The sequence below is a fragment of the Lonchura striata genome, chromosome 1, assembly GCF_050655825.1.
Source record: "Lonchura striata isolate lonStrDom1 chromosome 1, ASM5065582v1, whole genome shotgun sequence".
Lineage (NCBI taxonomy): Eukaryota > Metazoa > Chordata > Aves > Passeriformes > Estrildidae > Lonchura > Lonchura striata.
The window spans coordinates 30,091,388-30,119,133 of record NC_140703.1 but is presented as its reverse complement, the minus strand read 5'-3'; the positions used below and the strand labels follow the sequence as shown (position 1 = coordinate 30,119,133).

The window sequence follows — 27,746 nt, the reverse complement described above, 5'->3', positions numbered from 1 at the left end:
CACATTCCTGTTTTCTGTGAAGGTACATCAATGCATACTGTCTCTCGGAATCTAACCAGAGGCTTATCAGTACAGCTGAATTACATTCAGGTTTGCTAATACAAGTCTTGAGATTGCAGCAGCTTCATATTTTAGTTATCAGAAGGAAGCTGAAGTTTTTCAGATGGCTCAGCTGCAAAACGTGTAGCTGGATGTTGTGCAGTCCAGACCACTGGGAGGAAACAAAGGCTGCAGCTTCCCCAGTATTTCTGATTTGTCTGGCTGTTTCACTATTTAACCAAGGGGTTTCAGTGATCTGGTTCACAGCTTGGCCTACAAGCATCTTTGGCAGCACAACAGAATGGACAGGGACAATCAGCCAAACAGGACATGTCTTCAGCTGACTTCGCTGATGGATAACCCATTTTATACACTACAACCCTTTGTAATAGAGCATAAATACAATTTCTTCCTCTCCTTTGTTTATGAGAGGGGTGGAGGTAATTTTAAATGAACTGGTATCAACTCCTAGTGATCAGCAGTCCTACTTCAGTTGGACTTGCTATCTGCCATGGCAGCCAATAATAAATAAGTTATCAAGATGTATTTTCTAAGGTGGTAAGCAGCAGAACAAAACCATTTCCTTCTAATAGTCCTCATGCATCAAGCAAACCCACAGTAGATATAAACAGTCCAGCTCATGGCTCTCCCAGCCACTGTGTGTGTTCTCAGAGCTGTTGGTTGGCTAACATTGGTCTCTCTGGTTTTTAACCTTCCAGTGATTTGAGCATACAGATCCAGGTATAGGCATAGTTAAACAGTTTTCATTTCCCACCAAATTCATGGTAACACACACTCCAGCCACACCATCAAGATCTGGATGCACAACCCTCTCCTGTCACTCCTCTTGAAATTTATGTATTTCCTGAAAACTGAACCATGAAAAATCTGAGGGGTGGTTCATAGTTATGATATTTAGCAACGTTATCTGTGTATTCAACCCCAAACCTCTCTATTGTTCTGCTACATCAGCTGGTGGTCCTTCCCCATTTCTCTTTTCCATACTCTTGTCAGTGCAACTTAGCAGGCACAGGCTGTGCATCCAAGACTTTAGTGAAGAAAAAGGATATTGTGGGAATGTCATGCAGCCTGTTTCTTTGAACAAGCAAAGCATGATTTTTGGTTTTTGTGGAAAATAAAAGAAAAACTCAAAAGTAGAAAAATGGACACCAGCCAAGAGATGGGTTGGGGGAAAATGTTAATGGATGTTGGCAAATCTACTGTGCAGTTTTCCCACGTTACCAACTGTATCACTATTTAGAAACACTGGGAAGATACCTTTATGCAAACTAAAAAGATGAGAGACTTGCCTGTTATGTCCCCTATGAAGCTAAATTCCTACTCCTTCACTAACGCTGTGTAATGAAAGGTGTTTTATACAGCACATACAGCAGGTCAGTATCATCCCAGAACGAAATCTTGACTAAGGCAGTAACACACTACACAGCAGGGTTTTAAGCTCTGATGAAAATAAAATAAAGATTTGGAGGCTCTGAGCAACACCAGTCGGTATAAGGGGGTGGGGGAAGGGCAGCATGTGGTTTGGGGTATTTTCACCAAATGTTAAATCACACAGAATATTTCACTCGTCTCCAGTGTGAGATCACAACATGACTCCTCTGTAATGAATTCTTTATCTTGGCAGCTCTCCTGTTTTCTCCCAACAGTGCCTCCCTCTCCCCTTCTGGTCCCAGTGCCGTAACATATGGTAGTATTTGGAGAGCCACTAGGGCCTGGGAGCAGGCCTGGCTGCCCACATCTGCGTCCCCCAACCTCGCCGCTCGGGCCACGCTCCGGCACTGTGCCCGAGCTGGCTCCTTCACTCTCCGCCGAGAGCTGCCACGGGTGCTGCTATGCAGTCCTGGGCATGAGATGTGTCACTTGGCGCCCTGGAGATGTGTCACTTGGTGTCTGTGTAAGCGTGTCACACCAACACTCCCCACACAGCCTCAGTGAGGCCTCTCCTTTGGGTGGCCATGATGGGGGCTGCTTGTTGTCTCAAAATTGACAGTGAAAGTACCCAAAAGCGCCAACAGAATGCACAGAATCCATCAAGTTAGAAAGAAGCACAGTGGATCATCTGGTCCAACCTCTCTACTCAAGCAGAGTTTCTAGAACCACATGGCACAGAGGGACATCCAGATGGTTCTTGCCTATCTCCAGCGAGTGAGACTCCACAACCTCCCGGCACAACCTGTTTCAGTGCGCGGCCACCCGCACAGCAAAGCTCTCACCCACATTCAAGTGCAACTTCCCGGGCATCAGTTTCTGCCCGCTGCCTCTTGTCCTGTGGCTTGGCCTCCGCGATCAGAGCCCGGCTCCACCCTCTGACACCCCCTTTAGGTATTTACAGGCACCGGTGGCAGCCCTTCCCGAGGCTGCGCGGGCGTTCCCGTCGGGGCGATGCCGCAGGCCGGGCTCGGGCCCCGCCCGCGCCGCCGTCTCCGGGGCGACGCGTGGGGCCGGCGGGGCTGGGGCCGGCGCAGCGCCATGGGCTCCAGGCGCGCAAAGGCCGGCCTGGAGACGCCGCTGCCCGGGCTGCCGAGCTGGGAGGCCGCGCTGGTGTCCGCCCGCCTCGAGGAGGTGAAGGCAGCCGAGGGGCAGCGGGAGCGGGCTGGAGTTGGCTCGGTGCTCCCCCGGGCCGGGGGCTCCGGGGGCCCCGGGAGGGCCGGGAATGGTCCCGGTGTGCGGGACCTGCCCCTTTGCCCCCCGCCATCAGCGCGGCCCTGCGGGTTTCTCTGCTCCTCCTCCCTCGGCACTTTCCTTTCTGGGCTCTGGGTGCCAGGTTTCGGCTCGGAGTGAACTTTTTATAAGCTGCTGAACAACGAGGCTTGATGGAGGTGCTGACACAGCATTAACTGTAGCGTTGAAAATGTGAGGCTGTAATTTTCCTGCCCAAGTGTGTGCAGCTAAAAGGCACTTTTTTCCCTTTTTATTTTTTTTTTCTTTTACTGAGTGTGAGGATCTAAAGGCATATTTAGGTTTCCAGGTTCTGTGTAAGCAATGTAATTCTCATAAATCTTGACTTGCAAGAGAAAATTTGGTTTTAAAATAGGGTGGTAGTTTAGCAAACAATAATATTTATCTCACATGTGTTTATCTAGCACAGCTTCTGCAAGTGAGACAAATTGCTTCCGTGGTTTCCTTGTTTTCAGGATTCCTGTTGTGCCTTATTTAAAAGAAAGAAAAAAAAAGCAGTTTTTTGTTTTAGCTGATGTGGGTTTGTGTTTTGTTGAGTTTTTTTCTTTTAATATGGCAGCAACACTGGTTAAATATGAGGAACTTTTAATGCAAGGGGAGGCTTTTAAACTGGCTAATTGCTTTTCCTGAAAAGGCCACAGACATCCAAAAATCTCTTAAATATTTACTTGCTTTTACTTTTATTTGGTAGTAACCATATAATACAAGCTTAGCCAAACAAGAACACTTTTTGAATAGCTTAGGCTGTTGTTTCCCATTTTTCCCTAGAACACAGATTTTTCAGTAGAGTTCTAAGATGCTCGAATCTTTTCCTACTTGTGAATCTTGTCCCTACCCTTGGAAAACCTCCCTGAAGCATAAGAACAGGGTGAAGGTTCAGTCTCCGTCACCTACTCTGTTCCTGGTCTTCCTCCAGTGCTTACTAGCAAGGTGCCAATTAGTGATTATATTTTTTTATGGTAGTGTTTATTGTGGCTGTGGATATTGTGTAGTGAATTCACTGAACAAAGTGCTTTGTATGCTCTGCGGCCTCTACATGTAGTTTATTACATTTCTTAAATGCAAACCATTATATTGAAGTATTTTTAAAGGTAGGAAATAAAATACTCAAAATTTAGGAAATGTCAAAGTTGGTATTATTCCGGACCACTCATTGAGACAGATGGAAAAAATGCTGAATGTTCACTGAATGGGGCAAGAATTCTGTAGGGAAAGGTATGTGATCACCAAATTAAAGATTATAGTAATTCCTGTACCCATGGGGGCTGACTTGAGATTCCATGTTTCTATAATTCTGGTATCATCTGACTGCCTTCTGTTCCAGTTAAGCTAATTTCTCTTTCTCTGCTGTGCTGTTCACAGACAGAGCCTTGGGAACTTGGGAAGAACTGTCCCCTTGCTGCGGTCAGCTTGAGCTCAGGCTTCTGAGAAGCTGGGCAGCCACTGAAATTTCTTACTGCAGGAGTGTTCTTATGCAGCTCTTACAGTCATGGGCAAGAGCACACTCGGTGCAAAACTGTCAAATGCCAGCAAATCTCTTCTGAGCATGTATGAATCAAGATTCATCAAGTGTGGCCAAATGTGGGTGTACATAATGTAAATAAACATGCTCTGTAAAAGCAAATCTTTGACACAAGTACAGTTCTGCTGCCAAATTTAATTCCTTCCTCTTGAACACAGAGAGCATTGAATATCTTAACTACTTAATCACATAGGGGTTTTTATTAAAGGATAAACATGATTTTTAAAAATCAAATCTCATTCTGCAAATACTCTAACCACACTTTCCCTCCCCCCACTCGCCCTACCCCAGTAATCGTGCAACATACAAAGTTTAAACTCAAATATATAAAATTCAGGAACTGAAAGCAGTCTGTAAAAGAGAGTGTTGAACAGCTTGAATTTTAAATCTCACTAGACATAGTGCACAAAACTTATTTCTTATTCGTCCTCAGTATTGTATTTGAAATACCATATGAATCTGAAATTATTTGGGAGATGACAGGAACTCCTATCAAGTAAATAAATGGCTCTCCTCATAATTCATATGTAAAGAATTTTTAGATCTGCTTGTATCAATTTAAAAAATATTCTTTCCCTTTATTGGAGGCAAAAGGAATTTGCTACAACTGGTTTTAAATTGTACCAGATAGACCAAGTGGTGAAATTTCACATTTTAATGTGTTTATGACTTACACTATTTTATTAGTTCAATCTATGAAAAGCATTTTACCAGTGCTGTTAAGATTTTATGAACGGGTATACTAACTAAAATATGATTTAAATGGTATTTACTAACCAAATAATTGCTTTTACTAAATGCACTGTGAAAACTGGCAAACACGCAACTTAAAAACACATACAGAGGAAATACGGATTTTCCAGAGACTCACATTATGGTTTATGTATATCTTTTTTGTTTGTAATGTGCTATGCAGAAGAATATGGAGTTGCAAACTGTATTTGCCTTCAGCTATTTATTATCTATTTTGATTGGGCTCACTACAGAAGAATTAAATTGCAAAATATAAATTAAGATTCTTAAGTAGTTTTAAACTTTGCATGTGTTAAGTAGCTAAAGGGCAATAATTGCTAAGTGAATGGTGAATTCTGGGCAAATACAGCCCTTAATTGAAATAACTGTCGTTTATTATTTGTTCTTATTAACTGGTATAACTAAGCATAGCAGTGAGAAGCCATATTCTGTGCTGACTTTCCATCTGTATGATTTCTCTCATTTCATTAGCATTTTAGGGCCTGAAAATAGAACTTAAAATCTTGTGAAACTTCTAAAAATGTTCTGAATAGAATGGCTCCAGTTTTGATTGCTATTCATACTACTTTCTCTTCAGAGAAAAATTAAAGTTCTTTTGAGCTTTGATATTCTCTCACTTGCCTATGTTGTACAGCAAAAGCTCAGGCTCTTAAGAACAAAATCCATTTGTAAATGTGGGTGTGTCATCAGCAATTAAAGTGGCTCTGCAGATTTCCAAGCAGTGATGGAACCTTAAGGCTACAAAACTGATAAACAACCTTTCTGAGTAATGGCAGTTGTATTTACTGGTTTACAAGCTCCCCCATTGTTGAAAGTAAAGAGTGCTAGCTAGAGTTGTTAGTACTCTTAATTGTTCATAAATCACTAATATGTGTGATGCTTAGATGTTTTGAGTTTGAGTTTTCAAATGATTCTTCTCAGCCCTTACAGGTAAATTTGAAATTCTGGTGTAATGAAATGAACCTACTTGTTGTTGTCCTAAGGGGAAAAAAGACAAACAGTCAAAGAAAACAAGCAGACAACCTGAAAAAAAAAAAAAAAAAACCACCAAAACAAAAAACACAAACAAGACCAAACAAACAACCAAAATAGCAACTAAACAAAAAAACAAGAGCTCTACAACAGTAAGTACCACAAAAATAAAATTACAATGCCCAGATTGTCTGGAAATAGGAGGAGGGTAAGATGGCTGCTTGATGCTTTTCTTGGCCAAAGAGATCTAGAAATTGGTACTGAAAAAATAAACATATACCTGACTTGTTCAACTGTCTTCCCTAGAACAGCTGGCCTTTTGTGTTTAGGAAATGAAGCAGAGAAAACAAGATATGTATAAAAAAGAAGAAAAAAAATGGTGTGCTACATCTGCTTTTTTGTTCAATGTGAATTAAGTTAGATATTTTCTCAACACAGCTATGATATTCCAGTACTGCTGTGATGAAGATATACAGGCTATGTGTACTGGTTTTTAAGAGCTGGGAAAAATCACATTACAGAAGAACACAATGGAGCCTTGAAAGGAAAATCATGGGAAGATGAGGCACCTTCTGTGTTTTGTGAAAACAAGGATTTTGGACAACCATTTGCTGTTTACACGGAGCTTCCAGAATTAGGTTGATCTTGTGGATTTGGAGCCTCTCCAGCTGAGGGACACAGAAATTTCCCACACAGATGGTTATTTCTAACACTGAGAGACTTTGGTGCATTGCAACTCTTGACATGGCCAGGAGTGTTAAAACCAGGACAGTGTCATTTGTAGCAATGGTTGTCACTGGATGTTTTCCAATGAAAGTGATCTGGCCTGCCCTTAACTGGAGTTTGTTTCAGATTGCTTAAGCAATATTCAGTTGCCAATACCACATTTCCAGCTTAAATTTGTTTTTAATTCACATTTGAACTGGCATTGTTGATTCTGTGGGATATCTGCTCCCTGCATTTTGGTCTTCGTTGTTCATTTTGTAGTGCTTATGTTAAATTCTCAGTGGCAACCTCCCTCGACTGTTTCCATAATTTTCCAGTAGTTATTTTTATGGTTTTTCTATCCTGTTCATTAAGCTGGGAATGTCATTTGAGGTAGCCTTTGAGTCACTAATCTATCCTCTTTCAGATCCTTTCTCAAGCCTTCATGCTACAATAACATTTGAAAGAATAAAACTAAGTAGAGGAGCAGTTGTATATTGAGGGAGAAAATATTTTTAGAGTAACCATATACATTTTACTACTTTTCCTTCACATTTTTATGTTGTGATTTTAGGTGGTGAGCTGTAGAAGCAGGGTCTGTTTCTCCTCTGTCCTTTCAGTGCCTTGAACATTAAGGATACTGTTACAGGATCGATAATATAAAGGCAGTATTGCAAAAATATTCGATTTTTAACCTCAGAAAATAGTCTAATCAATTAAACACCTTAAGCTGTGTATTTATGCAGCACAATGACTATTGAGTTCAATTCATGTTCTCAGTGTGCAGCTTTTCTGTAAAATGATCTTTAAGGGCTTTAAAACCGGTCAGTCTAGAAATAGATGACATGTAGTTAATGACTTTGGGAAGTCTAGATCATTATTGCCTTTGAAGATGTGTATAGTTGCTTCAGATATTTAGTAGCTACTTCCATATCCTATTCCGAGGTATTGCACTTTTTTTTAGAAAAGCAGTTTCTTTTCTTCATTTAGCAATAGAGAGCTACAGGCTGTCTCTAATAATAATTAATTTTTTGTATTAAATACCTTGTATCAATCTGAATATACTTCTGTAGAATTAAGTAAGGTTATAATTTTCACTACCAGTTCAGTTATCTTGTAGAGGCTTATTCCATTTATTTTATTTTAATGTATTAACCAATGGTCTGCCTATAGTATAAATATTCTCATAGATGTTCCGTGGAGGAGCTTTATCACCTTGTTTCTTTGAAGCAGAGCATTTTCAGTGGGGAGATGGTGTGGCCCACTGATGATAATTTCTTCTTGCATAATAAAAATCTGGAGTTGGATAATTCTATTTGCATAAGTCCTGTTTAGTCCTTTTTAAATACTCATTTTGCACAAACAGGACCTACCCTGATGTTTTGCTTTGGTGCTTTGTCACAGGCTGCTGAGAAGGAGGACACCATGGTGGAAACAAGGAAAATTCTCATTTCTTAGAAAGGCTTATAGTACTTTTGTGAAAGAGGAGGGTCTCATTGCTCAACCATAACTCTGAAAATGCCTGGGAATTATTATATGGGCTAGAGAATAAGAATTTGGAGAAGGAATCTGAGGAAATCTGGAGGAATCTGGAGAAAGCTTGAACTGGGATTGGATAATGAAACTGGAGACTAGCTGAACAAGGAGACAGAGGACAAGAGCTGGGGAGCAAGTCACAGGTGGGGGAAACGTTAAGACAATGTGTAACTCAGGAAAAAGAGTGGAAAAGGAAGAAGAAATTAACTAGAAACAGTTGTTACCAAGGGGTGGAAAAATAAGAAGAGAGAGGATAATAAGAAGACAGGTTCCACAGATGTTGTTGCAATGATATTAATCAGTGCTAAGGAGGTTTAATTGGTGGGCAGCAAGCTATCAGCATGTTTTAAGGAGGAACTAAAGAAGGCATAAGGCAGGGCTTTAGAACTCTGATAGATTTTTTTTGTATATGTGAAGAACTGCAGGAAGTTGTGGGAGTAAGCTCTGTATTGCTGCTGAATCATGCTTACCATGGGATCCTGAGTAGAGCCTGACATTCCTGATTCTTGCTGCTCTTGAGCTGTCAGCATCTCTCTGAGAGACTTACTGGACCTTGTTTCCCTCTCTTGGTGGTCCTCGCTGAAGTGGGCAATGTAGTGGTAACAGTTACTCCATTAGCTCACACCACAGGTAGTTGGTTATTCTAAAGATTCCGTGACTGCTGGTCAGCACTGGGAACACCAGGATACTGCCACATGGGAGCATTTCAATCTCACTTCTGAGAGCCTAGAAAATTATGCTTTTCCACATAAGCATGGGCATCTAAATACTTTCTGTTCCAAGAATGCTGAAGTTTTACTGTCCAGTTCTTGTCAGGTGTACAGTGATAGCTTTAATCCAGATTCACTGCAACTCTTGTGTACATTGACGATACAGAATACCTAGAGCTCTTTCAAAGTGCTGTGCACCAGTAGCTACCTAGCTTTAGGCAGAAAGAATTTCAGTGCACTTGGTGCAGTCCCCACTACTGCTGCCACTTCTCCAATGAGCAGTGTCTGCTGCCCCAGTGCAGCTGGACACTCATAAATTCCACCACGTTTGAACACTCCTAGAGCATCAGTGATATGCTTGATCTCTCTAGCACTTCGTAATTTTTAAAACTTGAGGTTTATCTTGTACTGCAATAAACCATCAAGGAAGTTCATGATATGTGGAAATGTAGACACCCTTTTGGATTAGTGATCCGATCTGTAGCTACTTGCAGTTTCACTTAATGACCCAGGTGATCTTTACATCTTTTTTGTTTTTCTGAATCTTCTGTGGTTAGAAAAATGGGGCGTACTCATGTGATGTTATCCTTTGTTACCTTGAGTGTTTGACAAACTGTTTCCCACCATACAAGCATGCACTGTTTTGAAACTGAAGTCAACTGTGGCTTTCTCCCATCCCAAGCCATCAGTTACTCAAATTGCAGACATTGGGTAGGCTTTTTACCAGCTAAGAAAAGAAACAAATTAAGAAGGGTACTATAAAACTGGAAGAAAATGCTTCTCTTACCATCTGAGTCTTTTTCTTAGAATGGTCCTTTTCCTCACTTTACCATAACTCAGCTCAGGTTTTGTTCCTATCATACAAGGACTTTGTACATAATATAAATGTATTAAAATATTCAATATCCTAAATTCACCACCCTGTGTTAAATCTTAAAATCTTTCCTTGCTGTGATGCACACAGGACTGTGACTCTGCTTAGCCTTGTCCTGATCAGTGTGACTGTCCTGGGCCTGCCTTGATCTGACTGAATCTCTTTCCATGTTTACCTTTATGCAGCTGCAGTAGGAACCTTGCAGTGTACACATGCAGACATGCATTGGAAAAAAACAAAAACGGTGATTCCTGTACCTCACGACCATTACAAATGCTCCTAGTTCAGCCACCACTAATGATGATAAAGAATACTCTAGATTGAGATCTAGATGTGCTGGAGATAGTGACTCACTCTGTGAAAGGGATTCCAGTAGGAATGTCAAAGACAGTAACCAATAAAAGTTGCTTAAGTTACGTAATTTTTAAGCTTTTGTGAATGCACATCACTAAAGAAAGTGTTCCGGTCTTCTCTTGTTCTGCATATTTTCAGTGCTGAAAATATTTTTTTTTTTTGCATTACAATAAAATGTATTCTACTGCAGATGTTTGAAAACTGCTAGTGTTTTTAACTTATTATTGTAGTGTACAACTTGCCATTGTTAAGTAATTTTGTTTTGATTCAGAATATTTAGTGAAGCCATACAAGAGCCATACTGTGCATAAATACACCTTCATAAAACATCATAAAATAATGCTACGATGTACAGAAAATAGTATCAGGGCATTATCTAATTCACAGGATGAGGGAGCTGAAAATTGTTAATTTTTTTCTACATCGAATAATCACAATAATACATATATTCAAAATTCACTTCTTTTTTTGCTACCTGAACTGTCAAATCTGCAAATGCCATTTTAAAGTTACTACATCTTTGTGAGATGCTAATACATCATTTGCGTGTGTACAGATCCAAGGCTTTTAGTGGGCATTTGTGTTTTCCGTAGCATAATGCTGCCACCTGATGGCAGAAAGATTTGGGACAAAGCGGGCTTTTTCGAGTTGCATGCAATTTCAGTGATTAATACAGTGATGTTTAATATGTGTTCAAGTGACAAAGCCATATCTACAAGATTACGTTTTGAGACTGCAGAGGACTTAAATATTTTATTTTGGAATATAGGATGACTGGAAGCCTAGCATCACTTTTGTTGTTGGGACCAAGATTGAGGATGAAATCCACACCCAGGCCCTGGCTCTGGCTGTGCAGGTGCCACTGCGCAAGCTCTTCAGTGTGGTAACGTGTGAAGATATTTACAGACAGGTATTTCAAGAAAGTAACTTTTAATAATGAACCAAACTGTAGATGTCACTTCTAGATCCTGCCTTCTTTGGTCTGTGGTATTGATAAACTACTCTGTGGAAGTTTCAAAAATTACACTAATTCATAGAATCATTAAGGTTAATTCTAAAACTTCAAAAGATTTTTAAGATTGTGGGGTGCAACATTTGAACACCACCTTATCAACTAAAGCACAGCACGAAGTGCCACATCTAGTCATCTCTTGAACACGTCCAGGGATGATGACTCTACTACCTCCTTGGGCAGCTTGACAGCCCTTTCTGTGAAAAAATATTTCTTGATGTCCAGCATGAACTTGTCCTGACACAGCTTGAGGCCATTTCCTGTCATCCTGTCACTTGTTGCCTGAGAGATGATGCTGATCCCCAACTTGCTACAAACTCCTTTCAGGGATTTGTAGCAAGTGAGAAAGTCTCCCCCGAGAGATGGATTTCTCCAGATTAAATAGCCTCAGCTCCTTCATCCACTCCTCATAGGATTTACTCTCTTTTTACAGGCTTCATTGCTCTAATTCATAGGAGTTAAAAATGGAAAAAGAAAAGTTTGTGGTATAAGCTGCTCTGCTCCCTGTAAATGAAGTTTTGTTACAGACTTTTCTTCAAGGTGCTGATCAGGAAAACTCCCTGTCTAAGGCACAGGGTTGCAATTAGATGATACCTCACTGTTTTGGAGTGTGAGTGTAGTGTTTGCAAAAGAGAATAATGAGTAAAATACTTTGTATAAACAAAAAATCTTCTCACACTAGAATGCTTTATTTACTTGCAGATCACGGAATCTGGGGGTCAAAAGGGAAAAAAGGCTAAGGATATGCCTATGTACTATGAGGTAGGTTAAAACAGGTATTGCAGAGTCAGTGCTCCTTTACACTTAGTGTATGGACCTGTGTGGTTTTGTTAAACATTTTTGAGTAAATGCAAATTTGTTGGCTCTAGCTATTAAAAACATTCAACCATGTAGATATTTAAACTGCTTTGTTTTTGTGATACCAGCAATATTCTGTTGGACTGCTGATTAGGTGATGATCAAAACACGTTTTCAAGTGATGAGAGTTTCATTATTTGGGGATATGTTACATGATCATATTTTAATGGGGAGGTCTCAAATTACAGAAAATCTGTCAGACTCTTCTGTCTCAGAGGCTCACAATAATTTAGAAACTTAAACCTTTATTTATGGGTATGCAGTCCCCTATATAAAACACTGTTCTGTGTGCTAGTACCCTTTATAATCTCAGTTTGATGTAACCTGATTCATCTAGTGGGCTATGCCAGCAGGGTTTGGAATCATGCTTAGTACAAAGAGCACTTCCTTCTACCCTGTTAATGTTTTACTTACAGCTTGTGAGAGGCGATAAAATCCTGTGATTAATTAGAAGATTGTTTAAAATTTTCTCAGGTAGAGTTTTATGGTCTTTACAGACCTGGAGCATAAAGAATTTTGGATCCCTCTAAAAAGACTTTGTTTGTGTTTTATTTCTGCAATGACTAATAAACTTTTTATGTGTCTCAGGTTTTGGTGAACTTTATAACAGTACATTTTAGCTGCGGTCTGTTTTTCAGTAATGCCAGGCTACTATCCGAACAAGTCCCTTTGGAATTATTTACCATTGAAAGGACTGTGAATTTTATGCAATTAACCCTCTTCATTTAGGACTAGCCTCCCAGGCAAACTCACTCTTATATTACCTGGTATGTAAAACTTCTTCAGTCCTACTTGACAGAAGGATTTTGAAGTCTAGCTCTAAGCAGAAGCTTTGTATGATACCTGTATTTAATTATTAAGAGCAATTTTCCTTGTGAAGTGGACACTTATTAAATTCCAGCTGTCAGTGCTGTGTCTCATTAGCTACTTGCTTTACTCCTCAAAGACATTTTTTTCCTTCTCTCTTTTAACACAGAATATAAAATGCCTGTTCTGACCTTTTGCTTGGACTCAGTTTCCGTTCAGGCTGCAGCAAATTAAAAGATCGATCATGTTGCCACAGAATTAAGATCCCACCTCTCTGGGCAGAGTTTGCTCCTGAATATTCACATACATTCCATGTGCAGTTTGAGCAGGCAAACGTTTCACTTCTTTCACTGCTTCCACTAGCAAAGATAAACAAATACAAGGTTGGCACAAAACACAGAGTTGTGAAAAGTTCTTCTGAAAGGAGCATTTCTATCATTGCCACATACAGTTCTCTGTGGCAGGATTCAACATGCTGCTATTTCCACAAGTTTCCATATTCAGTTTTAGGGGTACTGTGAGATTCCTAATATTCAATGTTCTTTGAACATATAACGTGTGTGAATTTGGGACTAATAACATTCATAGCAATGCGATTGTTATTGGTATTTTAAGACCTATGCCATTGGTCTTAAAATGTGCATCTACTGAAATTCAGGGGTTTTAATAAATTTCAGTGCAGTAGTCTGCAGTGCCTAGAAGTCAAGAACCTTTAACAAACGGCTCATGATACATTGCAAGCTAATTATATATCATTTAAAAATAATTCCTGCTCTCTGCTCTAAGTTATTCCCCTTCAGGCTCTCAATCATTTTATTGTTTTGTATCTCATATCACTCTCATTGTACAAAGTGAAGAGGCTCAGGGCAGGGTTTATAAAGATGTAGCTAAAAGATTTCCAAATCTGGGAGAAGTAGATGTCCAACACCTTTTCTAACTTGATGGGAGTAGGAGTCCTGCTTGGTAATTTTGTACTAATTCCAGCACTTAATTGAATGATGATTGGCTGATTCTCTCATAAAGATGCTGAGGAATTAATTTTTTCACTTATATATGAAAGGGAAAACGTTATGCTTCCTGTAATATATCAAAAGATTTCATAATTTGTCATGTGTAATTTTTCTAACAAGTCCTACAACTAAAAATATATGTATTTTATCAGGTGTATTTTTTATTGTTTATATACCTGTTTGTTGGATCCGTTTTCTATTAAGGGTAATAACATTATGTGTAATTAAGATATTTTGCCACTATTAAATATTATAGTGTTAAGATATGATTACTGAGAGATGCCTCTGCCCAAATTAAGGTGCAAACAAGGCCATATGCCAAAGTCAATGGTACAGATTCTATTTAACAATTAATTAGAAATAGAAGAGAGAGGGGGAAGAGAGAGAGTTCAAGTAGAAAATAACACCACCCGTGGATCCAACAGGATCCTGTTGGTCCTTCTTTGCTCTGGGCTTTTTGGTGGTGGGGGGGTCCCAAAGTCATTCAAAGCTTTTCATTATCTCTACATTTTAGCAAGCAAAGGAATTAATGCTTGTTGGCTACACAGTTCTCTTATGCTTTTTGTTAAATTATTCCCTCACCTCTAATGCTGATTAGTCTGTATGCTCAGTCTTTCTCTTCTTTTGAATCAGTGGGTTTCTGGGATCAGTGTTCTATTTTTTCAATTTAATACCAGAGCAATGCCATATTAATGATTTTTTTTTCCTCTGATAAAGTTTAAAAATAAACTCATCCTTATATCTGCTGGCATCTATTGTCTCTTATTTTTTTCCTTTCTTCATTGAATCTGAAATAGTGAAAACTTTTAAATTACATTATCCAGGATCTTGTAATCCCACTTGGTATATGTGAATTATCTCTGATATTCACATGTGATGAGCAAACAAGCAAACATTAGATTTCAGATCACATACTGGAACTGTAAATACTTAAACAGAAGATAATACAAAATTTTGACTACAAATCATTCTACTTTTTGTCATCACTGGGTGAACACAAGACCTGTTTGATTCTCCTGTTCCAGATCTGCATGGCAGATTGTTTTCATACAAAACCTCACTTTATTTTACCTCCTTGCTGACAGGGAAGCAGTGTCAGCTCAGAAACCTCAAACCTTTGGATGGATAAAAGCAGGAGAATCTCCAGGCTTACTGTCAAGATACATAACAGCCAAACCTTATCACCAGGCATTCTGAGATATCAAGTAATTGTGCAGTTTCAATAAGCAAACCAAAGATCCTTCTTTTGCAAGGCATAGTATGCATAGTTTTGCTATTAAAATCCAATTCAGTTGAATGCTTGCATTTAAATCTTAATTAGCTCCTGTTTTGTACAGCTCATTTAAAGGACTAAAAGGTAATTGCTTAAAAAAAGAATCTTATTGTTTTAAAATTATTTATGTTGTACATGTTATGTTTTTTTTTTCCTTTGGGTTCATTTTTATTGTTGTTTTTCCCCCTAAAACTATGATGCCATAATCCTTGGGAAATAGACTGTAGCAGTTACAGAATAATCCTTGAGTTTTCTGGGTGTACATGAAACAGATTCCTCTTCTCTCACTTCCAAAACAAAATATATTACCAAGATATATTAAGAACTTCTGTAGGATAATAGAACATAACAATTAACAAGCCCAAGTCGAAAAAAGTGAAATACATTTAGCCAGGAAGCAGTGGATGTAAAGCAGTTTTCAAGTATTCCTGTGAATTTATGCTTTGTCAGAAATGTGTAGAGTGTAATTATGAAGTACAGGTTGCTGCTGATAATATTATTTGAAGCACTGATCACATTATGATGTAGAGAAAAGGTCCACTTTAAATTGGAACTGAGTGTGTGTTTCCTGGGATAGGTGGTCCTACTATAAAAATGAAATGTTATATATATTTGTGTATTGTAATATGTATAAATATATTATTTTTATATGTAATTATAGTTAGGTAATAGATATATTTAAAATATATGTTTTTAAATGTGTATGCATGTGTATAATTATTCAAAACTACCTTCTGTTACTCACCCCAATGGCCTGAATTTCATTTTTTAAAAAGTTAAAAATAAATGTTCTTTCTAAATATCTTTCCTATCCTCTCTTCAGTAGGTCTTAAATACCTTATACCTTTCTATTACCTTATATCGTTCTATTGTCTATGTCCCTTTTTTAGATTCTCAACATTTTGCCTAAAAATATCTAAAGAAAAGATTTTTTAAAAGGAGGGCAGCACTAGGGATATGGAGTATGCATTTATTTGTGTTCATTACAGTAAACTCCTAGGGTAGAAAAATCAAAAATGTTTGGTTTAGTTTGATGTGAAAGGGGACTTCTAACGTCAGAGTTGTAACACTTACAGGAAGGAATATTTTCACCCAAGTACAAGCTCAGAAGAGTTGTCTGCCAATGGCAGAAGAGCACACCCAGTACAGAATATGGGACACTCAACTAAACATTTTCAAACATAACATTAGTCAGGAGTGTTTTTAAGAAAACCTTTTTATTTCTTGTGGAAACATATAATCAAAGCTTTCCTATTTTTGTGTAAGTGTATTGATTTTGACACAACACCATAACAAAGGTTGTGGTCAAGATTAGACTTTCTCAAAAGTAAAGATATCAACACCAAACCTCACTCTATATGTGCATGTCAATAGAATTCTGTTCTTAATACAAGTTAGAAAGGTTTTGTTTTCATTCCTATTGAACGAAAGTAATTTTAGAAGTTGGTGTAAAATGGAACAGCTCAGGAGCCAAAACTTTTCTGGTGTCATTGTTTTCATGAGAGGGTTTGACACTAGAAACAACTTTGGCAACCATGCTGAATAGTTAAAAGGATAGAAAGATTTAATTTTATTTTTCATTCCAGTACAAAATAAATTTCATACTGCACTCTTAAATGTCATAATAAAATTGAGCAGTTTTCCAGTCAGCCTTTGTCAAGTGGTATTGTGTGGATGCAAGTGAAGAGAACTTTATTGCAGAAGAACTTGGCCCTTACACTGTGTGGATACACAGAGGTTTAATGTGTGCACTTGGGAATTGTTGTTAAATGAATTTGCCTTTTAGGGAGGTAGTGGCTTCAGGGAAGGTCAAGGGACATTAAATCTCTAGATAATGCTGTGGGCATTACCTACTAATCTGTTTTCAGCTCTTTTCTATCTCTTACCAAGCTCCTACTAGATTATACTACAGAATATAGGATACTTTATACATTATCCACTAAATTAGGTGGTATATTTACCTGAGGTATTTAGTGTCTTACCTTCTGAGGAGAGTTTATCTACTCTGCCTGCTGGTTCCTGGTATTTAGGTCAATCTACTTAAAGGATGTTAGGGAAATAATTTGTTCATTTTGGTTTAGCATGTCTTTGCATCTGCCTTTGCCATTGTCAGAGCATCTGATGCCACTGCATGATCAAGTGCCCTGTGTAGTCCTTTAAGTTATCAAATTGTGTATCTTCCATTCGGATTTAATTATTCCACGGGAGGAAACCATTGTTGCTATGAATCAGGCAGTTCTATAAATTGTAGCTGTTTGTCAGTTTGGGTGTCTCCAGTTCAGTATCCCTTTCCAGGAGCAATGTGTCATGTTAAGAAGTACCAGCATTTCTAAATGTTAAAATTGGAGAAAAGAGTCTTGAGCTTGAGCAGGAAAACAACCTGTGTTTTCTAATTTTGTTTCCTGAGTTCTGAGCCATCAGGTTCTATTATTTACATGAGGCAATTGACATGTTTCTAGTTTCATTTCATTATTTCATTTCATTTCATTTCATTTCATTTCATTTCATTTCATTTCATTTCATTTCATTCATGCTTCTAGTTTCATTTCAGAATACTGACTCTTCATAGTCCTAAAGCTAGGATTTTAGAAATCTGCATTATTTTATTACTGTTAGTTGTAATTCTTTGACTTGCTTCTTTATCAAACCAAGACAGGCCATTTGTAATACTCAAATTGCTATCAATTTATTTTCTAGGAAAGACAATTGATAACCTTTTAAAATTCATCTACCTATTTAAAATCTGCTTTGGAACACTGGAGGGACTTTGGGTTTCCTCCACAGAGACTTTGGGTTTCCTTCACAGATTTCAAGAGTTCCTGCCTACATGTAAATTGGTATCAAATTCCTGCTTTTTCTGTGCAGGTTTTGTTGAGATGTCTGTGTAACTAGAGGAAGCAGCAATTATGTCTGTGGGAATGCCATCCTTGAAGTGTTAGAGGGACTCTCTGAAGTAGCCAAAGGCAATGCTGTCTTCTGTTTTTTTGTCTTCAAACTTTTTGGGGGCTATAATAGGTTCATTAGGGACAATAAAGTGTATGACATTTTTCTCAAGTACAGCAACTAATCTTAGAATCCTTTCTCAACCAAATTAAAAAAAAAAAAGAAAGCTCAAAGCCCTGTTGCAAAGCTGGACCAACCAAAGTGGAAAGATCCTGCCCAGTTTTGTGGTGCCAAGTCCACAAGGTCATTGGAACTACCTGGCCCAAATATTCTGGCGTGGCTTAGAAAACTCTGTCAAGATGTATCTGGATGGGTTCTGCTGGCACAAGGTTTGGTGACTCAATATTTTTTCTTAATCTTTTTGTTCCGCCTCTGATTGGGTTCTCTTTGTAGCCAGATTCAATGTTAGAGAAGCATGACTAAATGTTTTAGCTTTGTGGTATTCATTGTGTAAATTCAGTTGGCTGAAATTGCTGGAGACAATTTATTTCTTAGAAGGTTAAAATATTCTGTGCCATAATGGAAAGATTTGCTGAGCAGATTCATCCCACTGAAATCTAAACATTTCAGTATTTGATCATAGCAATATAACCCTTCATCTGATCACAAATCACAACAGACTGGCCTATCCTCTTTTTCTAAAACTATCTGGGCTCTGTAGGGGTTCTTCTGAAATCACTTAAATGCTGTTTCAACTATTGCCCCCCAATCAGTGTTAAAAGAAAAGAGATCTATAAAAGGTCACATGAGAAAGCCTTCCCTGTGCACGGAACTCCTTCCTGAGATAGCAGTGCTAATGCCTGGTCTTTCCAATCACTGGATAGACGAGTGCTTAAAACCGCTTGGTTTTCATAGCAGCTATTGGCTAGAGAGCCATAGGAGATGCACATCCCAGATGGTGAGAGCTCCTGTATGAGCTGTCTAATAGAACCCTTCTTATTTGTATTTTCTCATTTTTACTGAAATTAGGTTATTCACCATTTCTGTTTTTCTTAAAGCATTATATAAGTACTTGACATAATGCTGTACATTTGTGTTAGGATGCTCATAGATCATCCCTGAGTTTAAATCAGTTAAAATATCCCCTCAGGTTGCAGATTTTCTGTAGAGAGAGGTTTCTAGAACAGACTTTCTTAAAATGGATAATTCTAATAGGTTTCTGCTAACCAGATCAAGCTGTGTTGTGTTTTGGCAAAAAACAGACTCATTCAGATGAGTGACAAGTTATTTTTCTAGAGTACAAGCAGCCGTTTGCTTCTGCTTTGAGAAATGTTCTCACAATAAAAGGAAGATATTTAGCACATGAACAGCATTCAATTTGCTCAGTATTGCTTCATTTTAGTAGGTTTAGTTGAAAAGGACTCCATGGGGTACAAGGAATCATCAAATCCACTTTAATTATTTTCATTCTCTGGAATACATTTTCACTGAGTAACAAGGATGACTCATTTGGCTTATCTAAGGTTTTACAGTCTACCTTGTGGATACTAAGCATTACATGGAGCTCTGCTCAGATATGCAATTATTTTTTTGATTTATGTGAGTCCTTAAGCTCTCTTTGAACTGTGAGTCATTAATTCAGTAGTGAAAGATAATGATTAAGCAAGTGGTATTTTGACATCATAGGTGGGAAGAGGTTCTGAGTGTTAAAATGAGGTTAGGTGAATGGTCTGAGAAACTGAATTCTTTCAACACACTGGAGGTGTCATCTGAAAAAAAAAGTTATTTCACTTAGCTCAGATCCTGCCTGGTATTCTTTCAAAATGATTGCTTGTAATATGCTTTTGTCAATGAAATGACAATGACAGAGTCAGAAGTATTTAATAGTATATGTAAAGAAGTCTTCTTTAGAAAAACAAATTATGACACATGCAGCTTTTGTGCTCTAGTCAGTCTTAAAAGTTGTTTGTGAAGGACTCATAAGACTGACAGCAGATTGTAATAAGTCAAGATCAGTTTTTTTCCTGTGCTTTTATTATTTTGCTCAGGGAAACACATCTGAATAGTAATTACCAGCTTGGTTGTGTAATCCATAGAGCCTCTTGACTGATGACTATCCTGCTTCAAATTAACTTGAACTGTGTCAGCAACTAAGGGATTTTACTTATTTGGTTCTTCTAGGAGCTATTATATTTCTTTTAGGAAATGTTAAATGAGTCTGAGGCATATGTGATGGTCTGGATTTCTCACCATTTCACAAACAAGAGGGAAGACAAGGCTTTAGAAAGCTCACTCTGGGTATGAGAGAGCTATACTGTGAAGTGGGCTGACCACTGTTCATAGCGAGCAATGTTACTGCTGCCAGGTAGTAATAAAGCTGTGAAAGTTTATAATCTAATTTATCTTTTTGGAAGGTTTTCTGATTATAATTTGGCAGCCACAATTGTTCTGTATCTTGAAAAAGAGGTATTTCAAAGAAAGATAGCACAAAGACTCTGGCTTTAAATGTTTCCCTAACTTTTAAGACCTATCTCCTACCTCAGTGGCTCTGACATCTGTCAGTAATGTAGGGTCACTTACAAGCACTCATGCAGTGTTTGGGTGGCTCCAAATACATGCCCTTTGCACCAGACAGCTAAATCTCTGTGTGGTTCTACTGCCACCATATGAGATCAAATACTGCATCACCAAAGCCTTTCTTCACTTCACCAGTGTGAACCCTGCTGTGTGAGGAATGCTAAGTTTCCTCTTGCTTTAGAGGAAAAGAGGCCCTGCCTAACTAAGTTTGTCCATCCAAGTTTCCATGGTTTCTCACATAAGAAAAAGATCATCACTGGTGGGATGAAGTATAGCTAATTTGTGACAAATCCACTTCATAGTATCTGAAAAACTTCTTTCTGTATTCCTACCCAGTTTTCGTCTTGAGGTTTTTGTTTGGTTTTTTTTTTTTTTTTCAGTTGAGGCTCTGTAGATTTTTAACTGTTTATGCCAGGTGCCTGCATAACTCACAGGACCACAGATGAAGTAAATATGGATGTGTAATAAATTTAATTTCTTTTATCTACTGTGCATGGATTGATCTATGTTCTGTCTTTAGGATTGGTTTTCATTTACTCCTGTATAAAGCATATTTTGCATTTCTGCATGAAATGATATTTGCTTTCTTTGTATTGCCAAATGTAGTGCACTCATTCTGTCTTTGTTTTATTTGATGTGACCTCTTTCCATAGTCATGAAATGTATTCCTGTTAAATAGTTTTTGTTAAACTTCTCATGGCTCACATAAGAAAATCTGTCCTTCCTACCCACTCTATTTCATCAAGTCTCTTCATTCCTGTATTCTGTATCTACAAAATAGGAATAATTATTATGCATTGCTTTTGACTGGTAAAATGCTTTAAAATTCTCAGGAAGAATGGGGTTTATGAATCTAAGCACTTTTTTCTTCTTCCATGAACACTAAATCAGCAACTGCCGTTGAGCTGGGTTACTATATATACACTTTTCAGGAATCCTTCCAGAATCCCTCCATTTCCCCTCTATTGTGTTTCAAGAAATGTGCAACTTATCTACATTAGGCCAGTAAGAGGCATCACTTTCTGTCATTTAACATTGATTGTGAAAAAGAAAAACTTCATGAAAATTTTTGTCTCTGAAGGAAATTACTGTGGTATTTCTACCAAAGTCTTTCTTTCAGATCACTGATTTGTGTGCCTAGCTCTGAGTGACTTTTTTTTGTTGGAATAACTAGTAGCTCCTAGTGTGCCCACAGTGTGTGGTAATTTTTAAGTCTTGTTCTTAACATGTCCTTGATTTTCTGCTGTGGCTCTGTTGTCAGTGGGTCTTTCCAGAAGTCTTCTATGATTGGCTTATAAGCTAGTGACCGGTCTTACTTTGAGTACAAAATATACAAAGCAAAACTCATCTTAATAATTATGTATCCTCCTTTGTGTATGTTAAGGTCATTAGATTTATTTGTGTTGCAGAAGCAGGATTGTTTTGGAAGGGTTTTTAAATGTATATGTTTTGGTTTTTCTCCCTGTTATGTGACTTGGAAAAGATCTGAACTTTAAGGCATTTCTTTTTCTGCTCCTTGCTTTTGTTTGCGTGAAACAATGGCTTGGCATGTAATGGTCTGGATTCTGATTTGACTTTTCTTTATTCAGAGAAGCATTTTAGTGGCCACATTTCGGTAAGAAGTGAAATTTTCTAAGCTAGGCAAGAATCTATGGAAGCTCAAAGCTAATGGTGGTGTTTGCATTAGACAAGACACAGTTCAGTGAGATGCAGTGTGCACCTTCATTGTCTCAATGTTAGCAAGCAAAATTGACACCATATGTGCCCAACTGTAATTGCTCCATGAGGAGAAAAGAGAAACATGTCAGAACATTTGAGTAACACCTAATTCAGCCCATGGTTATAAATAAAGCTGATGGTTGCTTAAAAACAAAAGTAAGAAAATATTATGGTTATATTATTCCTCAACAGCACTTCCTACATAGGTGAACTTTATTACAGAGACAACACAAGTGAAAAGAAACATATAACAACTTTTTAACAGTATTTTTATGTTATTTTATTTTTTTCACAGTAAATAAAGTGGTTATGAGGCTCCAAGGAAAACGGCCCAGATGTTAGTGAGTTGTATGAAATTTAGTGGAAACAAGCTGTAAAAAACATAGTCATAAAACAGCCTGTCAATGCCACACATCTGGACAATGCAGCTGTATGTTCCCGCTGCTGTCATCACCCTAAGAAAATTCAATAGCCTTATTTCACCCCAATTAGGCTGCATACCAACAGAATCAGAATTACACAGGGAGGGGGTGTGTTTTCACCAAGACAGACCCTCTCAAATTCCCTTCAAGAAGTTTTTATCTTTCATTTAGGGCTAGTTCCTCATACACTGGTCACTTTGTAAACAGTCCTGGAAACTATTCCCCTTGATTTGCTATCTGTTAAGTGCTTTTTAATTTATTGCTTTATGATATGTAGTTGCTTCATGTTGTTTCTTTGTTTAAAACCTAAAGAAAATTACATTTTCCTGTGAGAACTCTGTGTCTGTTGACTTTCACATAAATTATAGAAGGTTTTTTCCATTCTATTTTTATCGCATACTATAGCTGATATAACTTTATTTGAGGTCTTTGGAACCAAAGAACAGTGGTGTATCTTACTGATACATTGTTTCTTCTGGAAATATGGCCATTTTGACCCACACATGGTACAATGTGAGATAGCACTTCCTTATTTCAGCATGTAAATAAATATGAATGCAGTGTTAAAAATATGCAAGTAGTAGTTTTGTTGTGATTTTTTTTCCTTTTCAGGTGATGGAATTAGCCAAATCCTTTCTGGACAGTGATGAAAAAATTCCTGTAACTCTAACTGGAAAGCTGTTGAAATTTCAATTGCTATGTCTCAAACAGAAGGATCTTCAGAGAAGACAAGAGGAAAAGAAGGTACTATAGTATGCCCTAGGAACATTACATTTTTGAAGGCACTTCTGTTCTATGGTGTTTCTTCCATAAATTCAGCTTTCTTCTCTTCTTTGGCTTTCTAGAACTGTAATTTAAGAAAACTGTGATTAGGAATATTTTTAAAGTTTATTAGATATATGTGGGGGGGGGGGGGGTGGTGGAGAAGAAAATAAAAACACTATGCAAGAAGTCTTTGCTAGAATGAGAAATAGTCATGGCTTTGCTGAGTGTTACGACCAAAAGAAAACAGAGCTGGGGACAGACTTCTACTGAATGTATCCTTGCAGAAGTAAAGGTGTAATACTCAAATTGTATTGGGAGAGGTTGTTACCTGGGACGTATCAAGGATAGACACAGAGCAGACTATGATGGAGTTCTTGTTATGAGTCTGCTCTCTGGAGGGAATTTAGAGAAGTTATCTCTTCCCTACTCCAGCACTAAGGCAGGATAACATTTACATAAGCTATTCCTGGCAGATGTTTGTTGAACCTTTTCTTAAAACTTTCCAGTGCTGTGTCTTTGCTTTTCCATGGCAACCAATACTATTCCTGAGCCATCTCAGCAACACGCACATTTTAAGAAGGTTTCTGATCCTACCAACCCTACTCTCATTTAAATCTGTTTGAGTTCTCCCAGTGTATGGGGACAACATTACACTCCATTCTACAGAAATCTATTACATTTTTAACTAAACAAACCCAAATATGTGCTATGGTTGTTCATTTTTGATTATGCATGTTCCTGTCCTCTGAACTCTCTCAAAACAGTACATATTTTGAAGTCCACTTCTCTGAACCAGGTACCACATTTTCCAGTATTCCCAAAACTTGCTTCCATTTGTCTCCAAGGTTGTCACTACCAGCTCCAAGATTGTCTCAGGCGGTTTGTTTATGTGTTCTAGGAGGAATTTCACCAAGCTTGCACAGAATCACAAATCCGACCTCTAATTAATTTCTAACATCTTTTGGAGTTGTCAGTGGTACATTTCAACAACTTACTGAACAGTTGGTTTTGCTATAGTCCTTTCCCAACGAACATTCATGAAACTGAAGAAAGTCAGTTAATTATCAGAAAGTCATACAATTGCTGCAGATAAGTTTACCCTGTTAATTGATCAAAAACTATAATGTAGAGTGTGATGATATGGAGACCTAAGCAGTCTGTGCATGTAAAAGATGTAAGCAGAAAATAGTTTAATGGACTTCGTATAGCTGAAAAGTCTGTAAATTTCTTTATCAATAATTTTATTTGTGGGAGTAGTTGGTGGATGAAGTGTAGCACACAATGACAAGAACATTAAATGCTAGGGGATTCCATTAAAATTGTGTCCTATTTCCACAGAAGTCAATTTATTCAGAAATTATAATTTAAACCACAGAAATATATGAAGAATATGAGAAAAATAATGTGTTTTCAATCTGAAAAGAAATCGAGAGGCTGAAGCTATAGAATAGATTGTTAACAGTGAATTGAAAAAAAATGGCTTTTTTCTTAGATAGCAGTCAACTCTTGTAAGTAAACTGTCAAACAAAACATTGTTGTTTAATGGCAATTTAATATTAAAATGGAATCTTTAGAGCTTTGATTTAGCAAAATTAGTCTTGTAACTGTAATTTTATTTTCACAGTTAATTGGAGGATAGTCAATGTTGAAGGTTGAAGAGTCTCTGGCACTTACAGTTACTTCTCTGTTTTAGCCAAACTGTCTGCAAAAGTTGTCACCTCCTTTGAATTTTGTCTATATCAATGTGTGACAGGCAAACACAAGTGGAGCCATTGAAGGACAGAATCAAGAACTGGAAGGCTCTTGGATATGAGGATGCTCTGTAATACAGAGTGGGCAGAAACTGACTCCTAATTTAGAGTTCTATCTCTAGATTGGCTGCCATAGAATTTTTAATCCTTTCCAACCAGCTTGTACAATACAAGTTCTGTTGCCAACAATCTGGGTGTTGAAAACAGGATTTTACTCACAAATCAGTTCTCAGAAAGAAAACATATCTGTCCTTGGGTCTTTTTCTTAAATAGATACCAGTTAATAGAATGGATCAGCAGAACTAATACAGCATGTAAATAACAAAAAATAAGGCATTAGGAAATTTCTGTATTTCATTAGGAGCAGGAGCTTGTCATAAGCTGGCAGGCATAAATATTATGCAGAAAAGAAGTGTCTCTGAATTAGAAAACTGTTTGAGGTAGTAAAATTTTGAAATGTGAAGCTTAAAATAACAAAATTGCAGAAGTTCATGAATTATTAGAAACTCCACAAAAAGCTGCACCTTGTAGGGAAGGAGAAATATGACATTGAAAGGAAAAGGAAATAGTCCAAGAAAAGAGAGGCTTTTACTTTCTAAAGTATTTAGGTCAAGTAATGTTCTTCATTAGAATCTTGGCAAGTCCAGAAATGTCTCTGCTTATTTAAGAATTACTTAAAATTATGCAGATGCAATAGATCAAGTTGATTGTGAACTTTGTGGCATGATGATTGTATCATCTATTTGATGTGTTTATCAGCTTAGAATTCAAAGAAGTACTATCAAAATTTCTAATTTGAAATGTCAAAGGTGGAACAAATTCGAAAGAAAATAATGAAAGCCTCCAAATCCTTCATTAGAAAGTGGAAATAGTTTCAAGATTCTGTCAAAGACATTTCTAAATTTTACAGAAAGGAAATTCAAGAAGGAAGGGAAAAGCAGGAAAAGATCTTCTGTTTTGATTTTGAATTTGAACTAAATACAACTTCCACAGCTGGAAAGTCTGCTTTTTAGCTGGATCTAGGGAAAGCAACTATATAGAGTTCACTGCCTTCTTTAATTTGCAGTAAGGGCTTTTCTAATTGTTTTAATAGCCTTTAAAGTGACATCAGCAGGATTGTAACTGTAGGTTAATATTTTTATTTTAATTAATTTAGCTTTATAATCCTGAAATGTGATTTTTGCATAGTTTTAAATGTAGTATTTCTGATGGGTGAAAATAAGGTTGACACTTTCTTGCTCTACAGAACCTACTTTACCCTATTTTTTTTTTAATTGTTTTCATTTCAAACGGAATCTCAATTTTTTGGATTTATAGTGTGAGGCTTTGGGACACTTACAAAATTTTTTTCATCCTGTACTCTTAAATTACTAGGAAGAGCTTTATGTAGGTGTTTTTGTTTGAAGGTAATGAGAATGGTTGAGTAATATCCTGTGTGAAATAAACGCAGGACGCTTGGTTCTAGTTTACATTAGACAGATATTTACATCAAAGAAAAATAGTGCTGGTACCATTTTACACCATAGTCAAGAGTGTTAACAGAGATGTTAAAGATATTAACAGATATTGAATTTTTGCCATATTTCCCCTCAGTCCGAGGAAGGTTTCTGGCTGATGCAAGTGCTGTAGGGGAAGTAAGTAAAGCACAGGATATTTTTTACTCATCTTTCTATCCATATGTATTTTGTTAGTTTGGTAGATTTAATGTCTACCTATGTCCTGCAGTTCCTTTTTAATGTGAAGTCTTAGCATTATGACTGAGTAAGAGATATATAATATATATAAGTAAGATATATATAATATAAATAATTGAATATGGTTGAGTAGGAAAAAGCAGGGTGTTCAAGACAGCTCCACCACATGAATATTACAGCAGCTGAAAGGGAAAAGTGTGAAAATAAAAAAGTTGAACACCTAAAGTTTTACAACAGTCTGACCTTTGTTCTACACAAAGGTTTTAATGAGAACTTTATTTATTCATCTTGTCAGTCAGGACAGCAGCAAAAAGAGAAAGTAAAAGAAAAAGAAAAAGAGAAAATAAAAGAAAAAGAGAAAGTGAAAGAAAAAGAAAAGGAAAAAGCTAAACCTTCTGAGAAGACAAGTGGAAAAGATAGTAAAGGAAAAAAGTCAGTGGCACCAACCCCTGTTAAAAAGGACACCAAATTGAAACAACGGGGAGAAGAGGAAGTGAAAGACAAATACATTGGTATGTCAAACATGATGATATATTCCTGATAAACCTTTGGAATACTTTGTTTTGTTCCATGTTGAAAAGTCAAGTTCTATTTGTCAATATCAAAATTTTACCACTTTGCATTTGAAGAGGGCACTGTGTTCTGCTCAGTGTTAGGATGGATTGTGAAATCCAAGAAGTAAAATAGAGATAAACTATATGTGGCATGTCAACATCAAAATATTTGGGCATATGTATGACTTCAAGAAAGTAACCAAACAAATCCTACAGAAAACATCCTAGAGAAAGATTTCAGAATAATTAAATGTGT

At 37.4% G+C, this 27,746-nt stretch overlaps 1 protein-coding gene across 10 annotated transcripts in view; it reads left to right on the top strand.

Moving 5' to 3' along the window:
- The first annotated feature begins 2,427 nt into the window (after nucleotides 1-2,427).
- Nucleotides 2,428-27,746, top strand: part of SPAG17 (sperm associated antigen 17) — an 86,203-nt gene continuing 60,884 nt past the window's right edge. For 9 of the 10 annotated variants that reach the window (XM_085572604.1, XM_085572615.1, XM_085572609.1 and 6 more), the window contains exons 1-5: nucleotides 2,480-2,622; nucleotides 10,935-11,075; nucleotides 11,880-11,939; nucleotides 23,339-23,470; nucleotides 27,232-27,448. In XM_085572604.1, the coding sequence (XP_085428730.1) occupies nucleotides 2,530-2,622; nucleotides 10,935-11,075; nucleotides 11,880-11,939; nucleotides 23,339-23,470; nucleotides 27,232-27,448 (643 nt within the window). In that variant the 5' untranslated portion in view covers nucleotides 2,480-2,529. Of the gene's footprint in view, nucleotides 2,623-10,934; nucleotides 11,076-11,879; nucleotides 11,940-23,338; nucleotides 23,471-27,231; nucleotides 27,449-27,746 lie in introns of all 10 variants that reach the window. The other variant, XM_085572632.1, reaches the window with a different exon arrangement.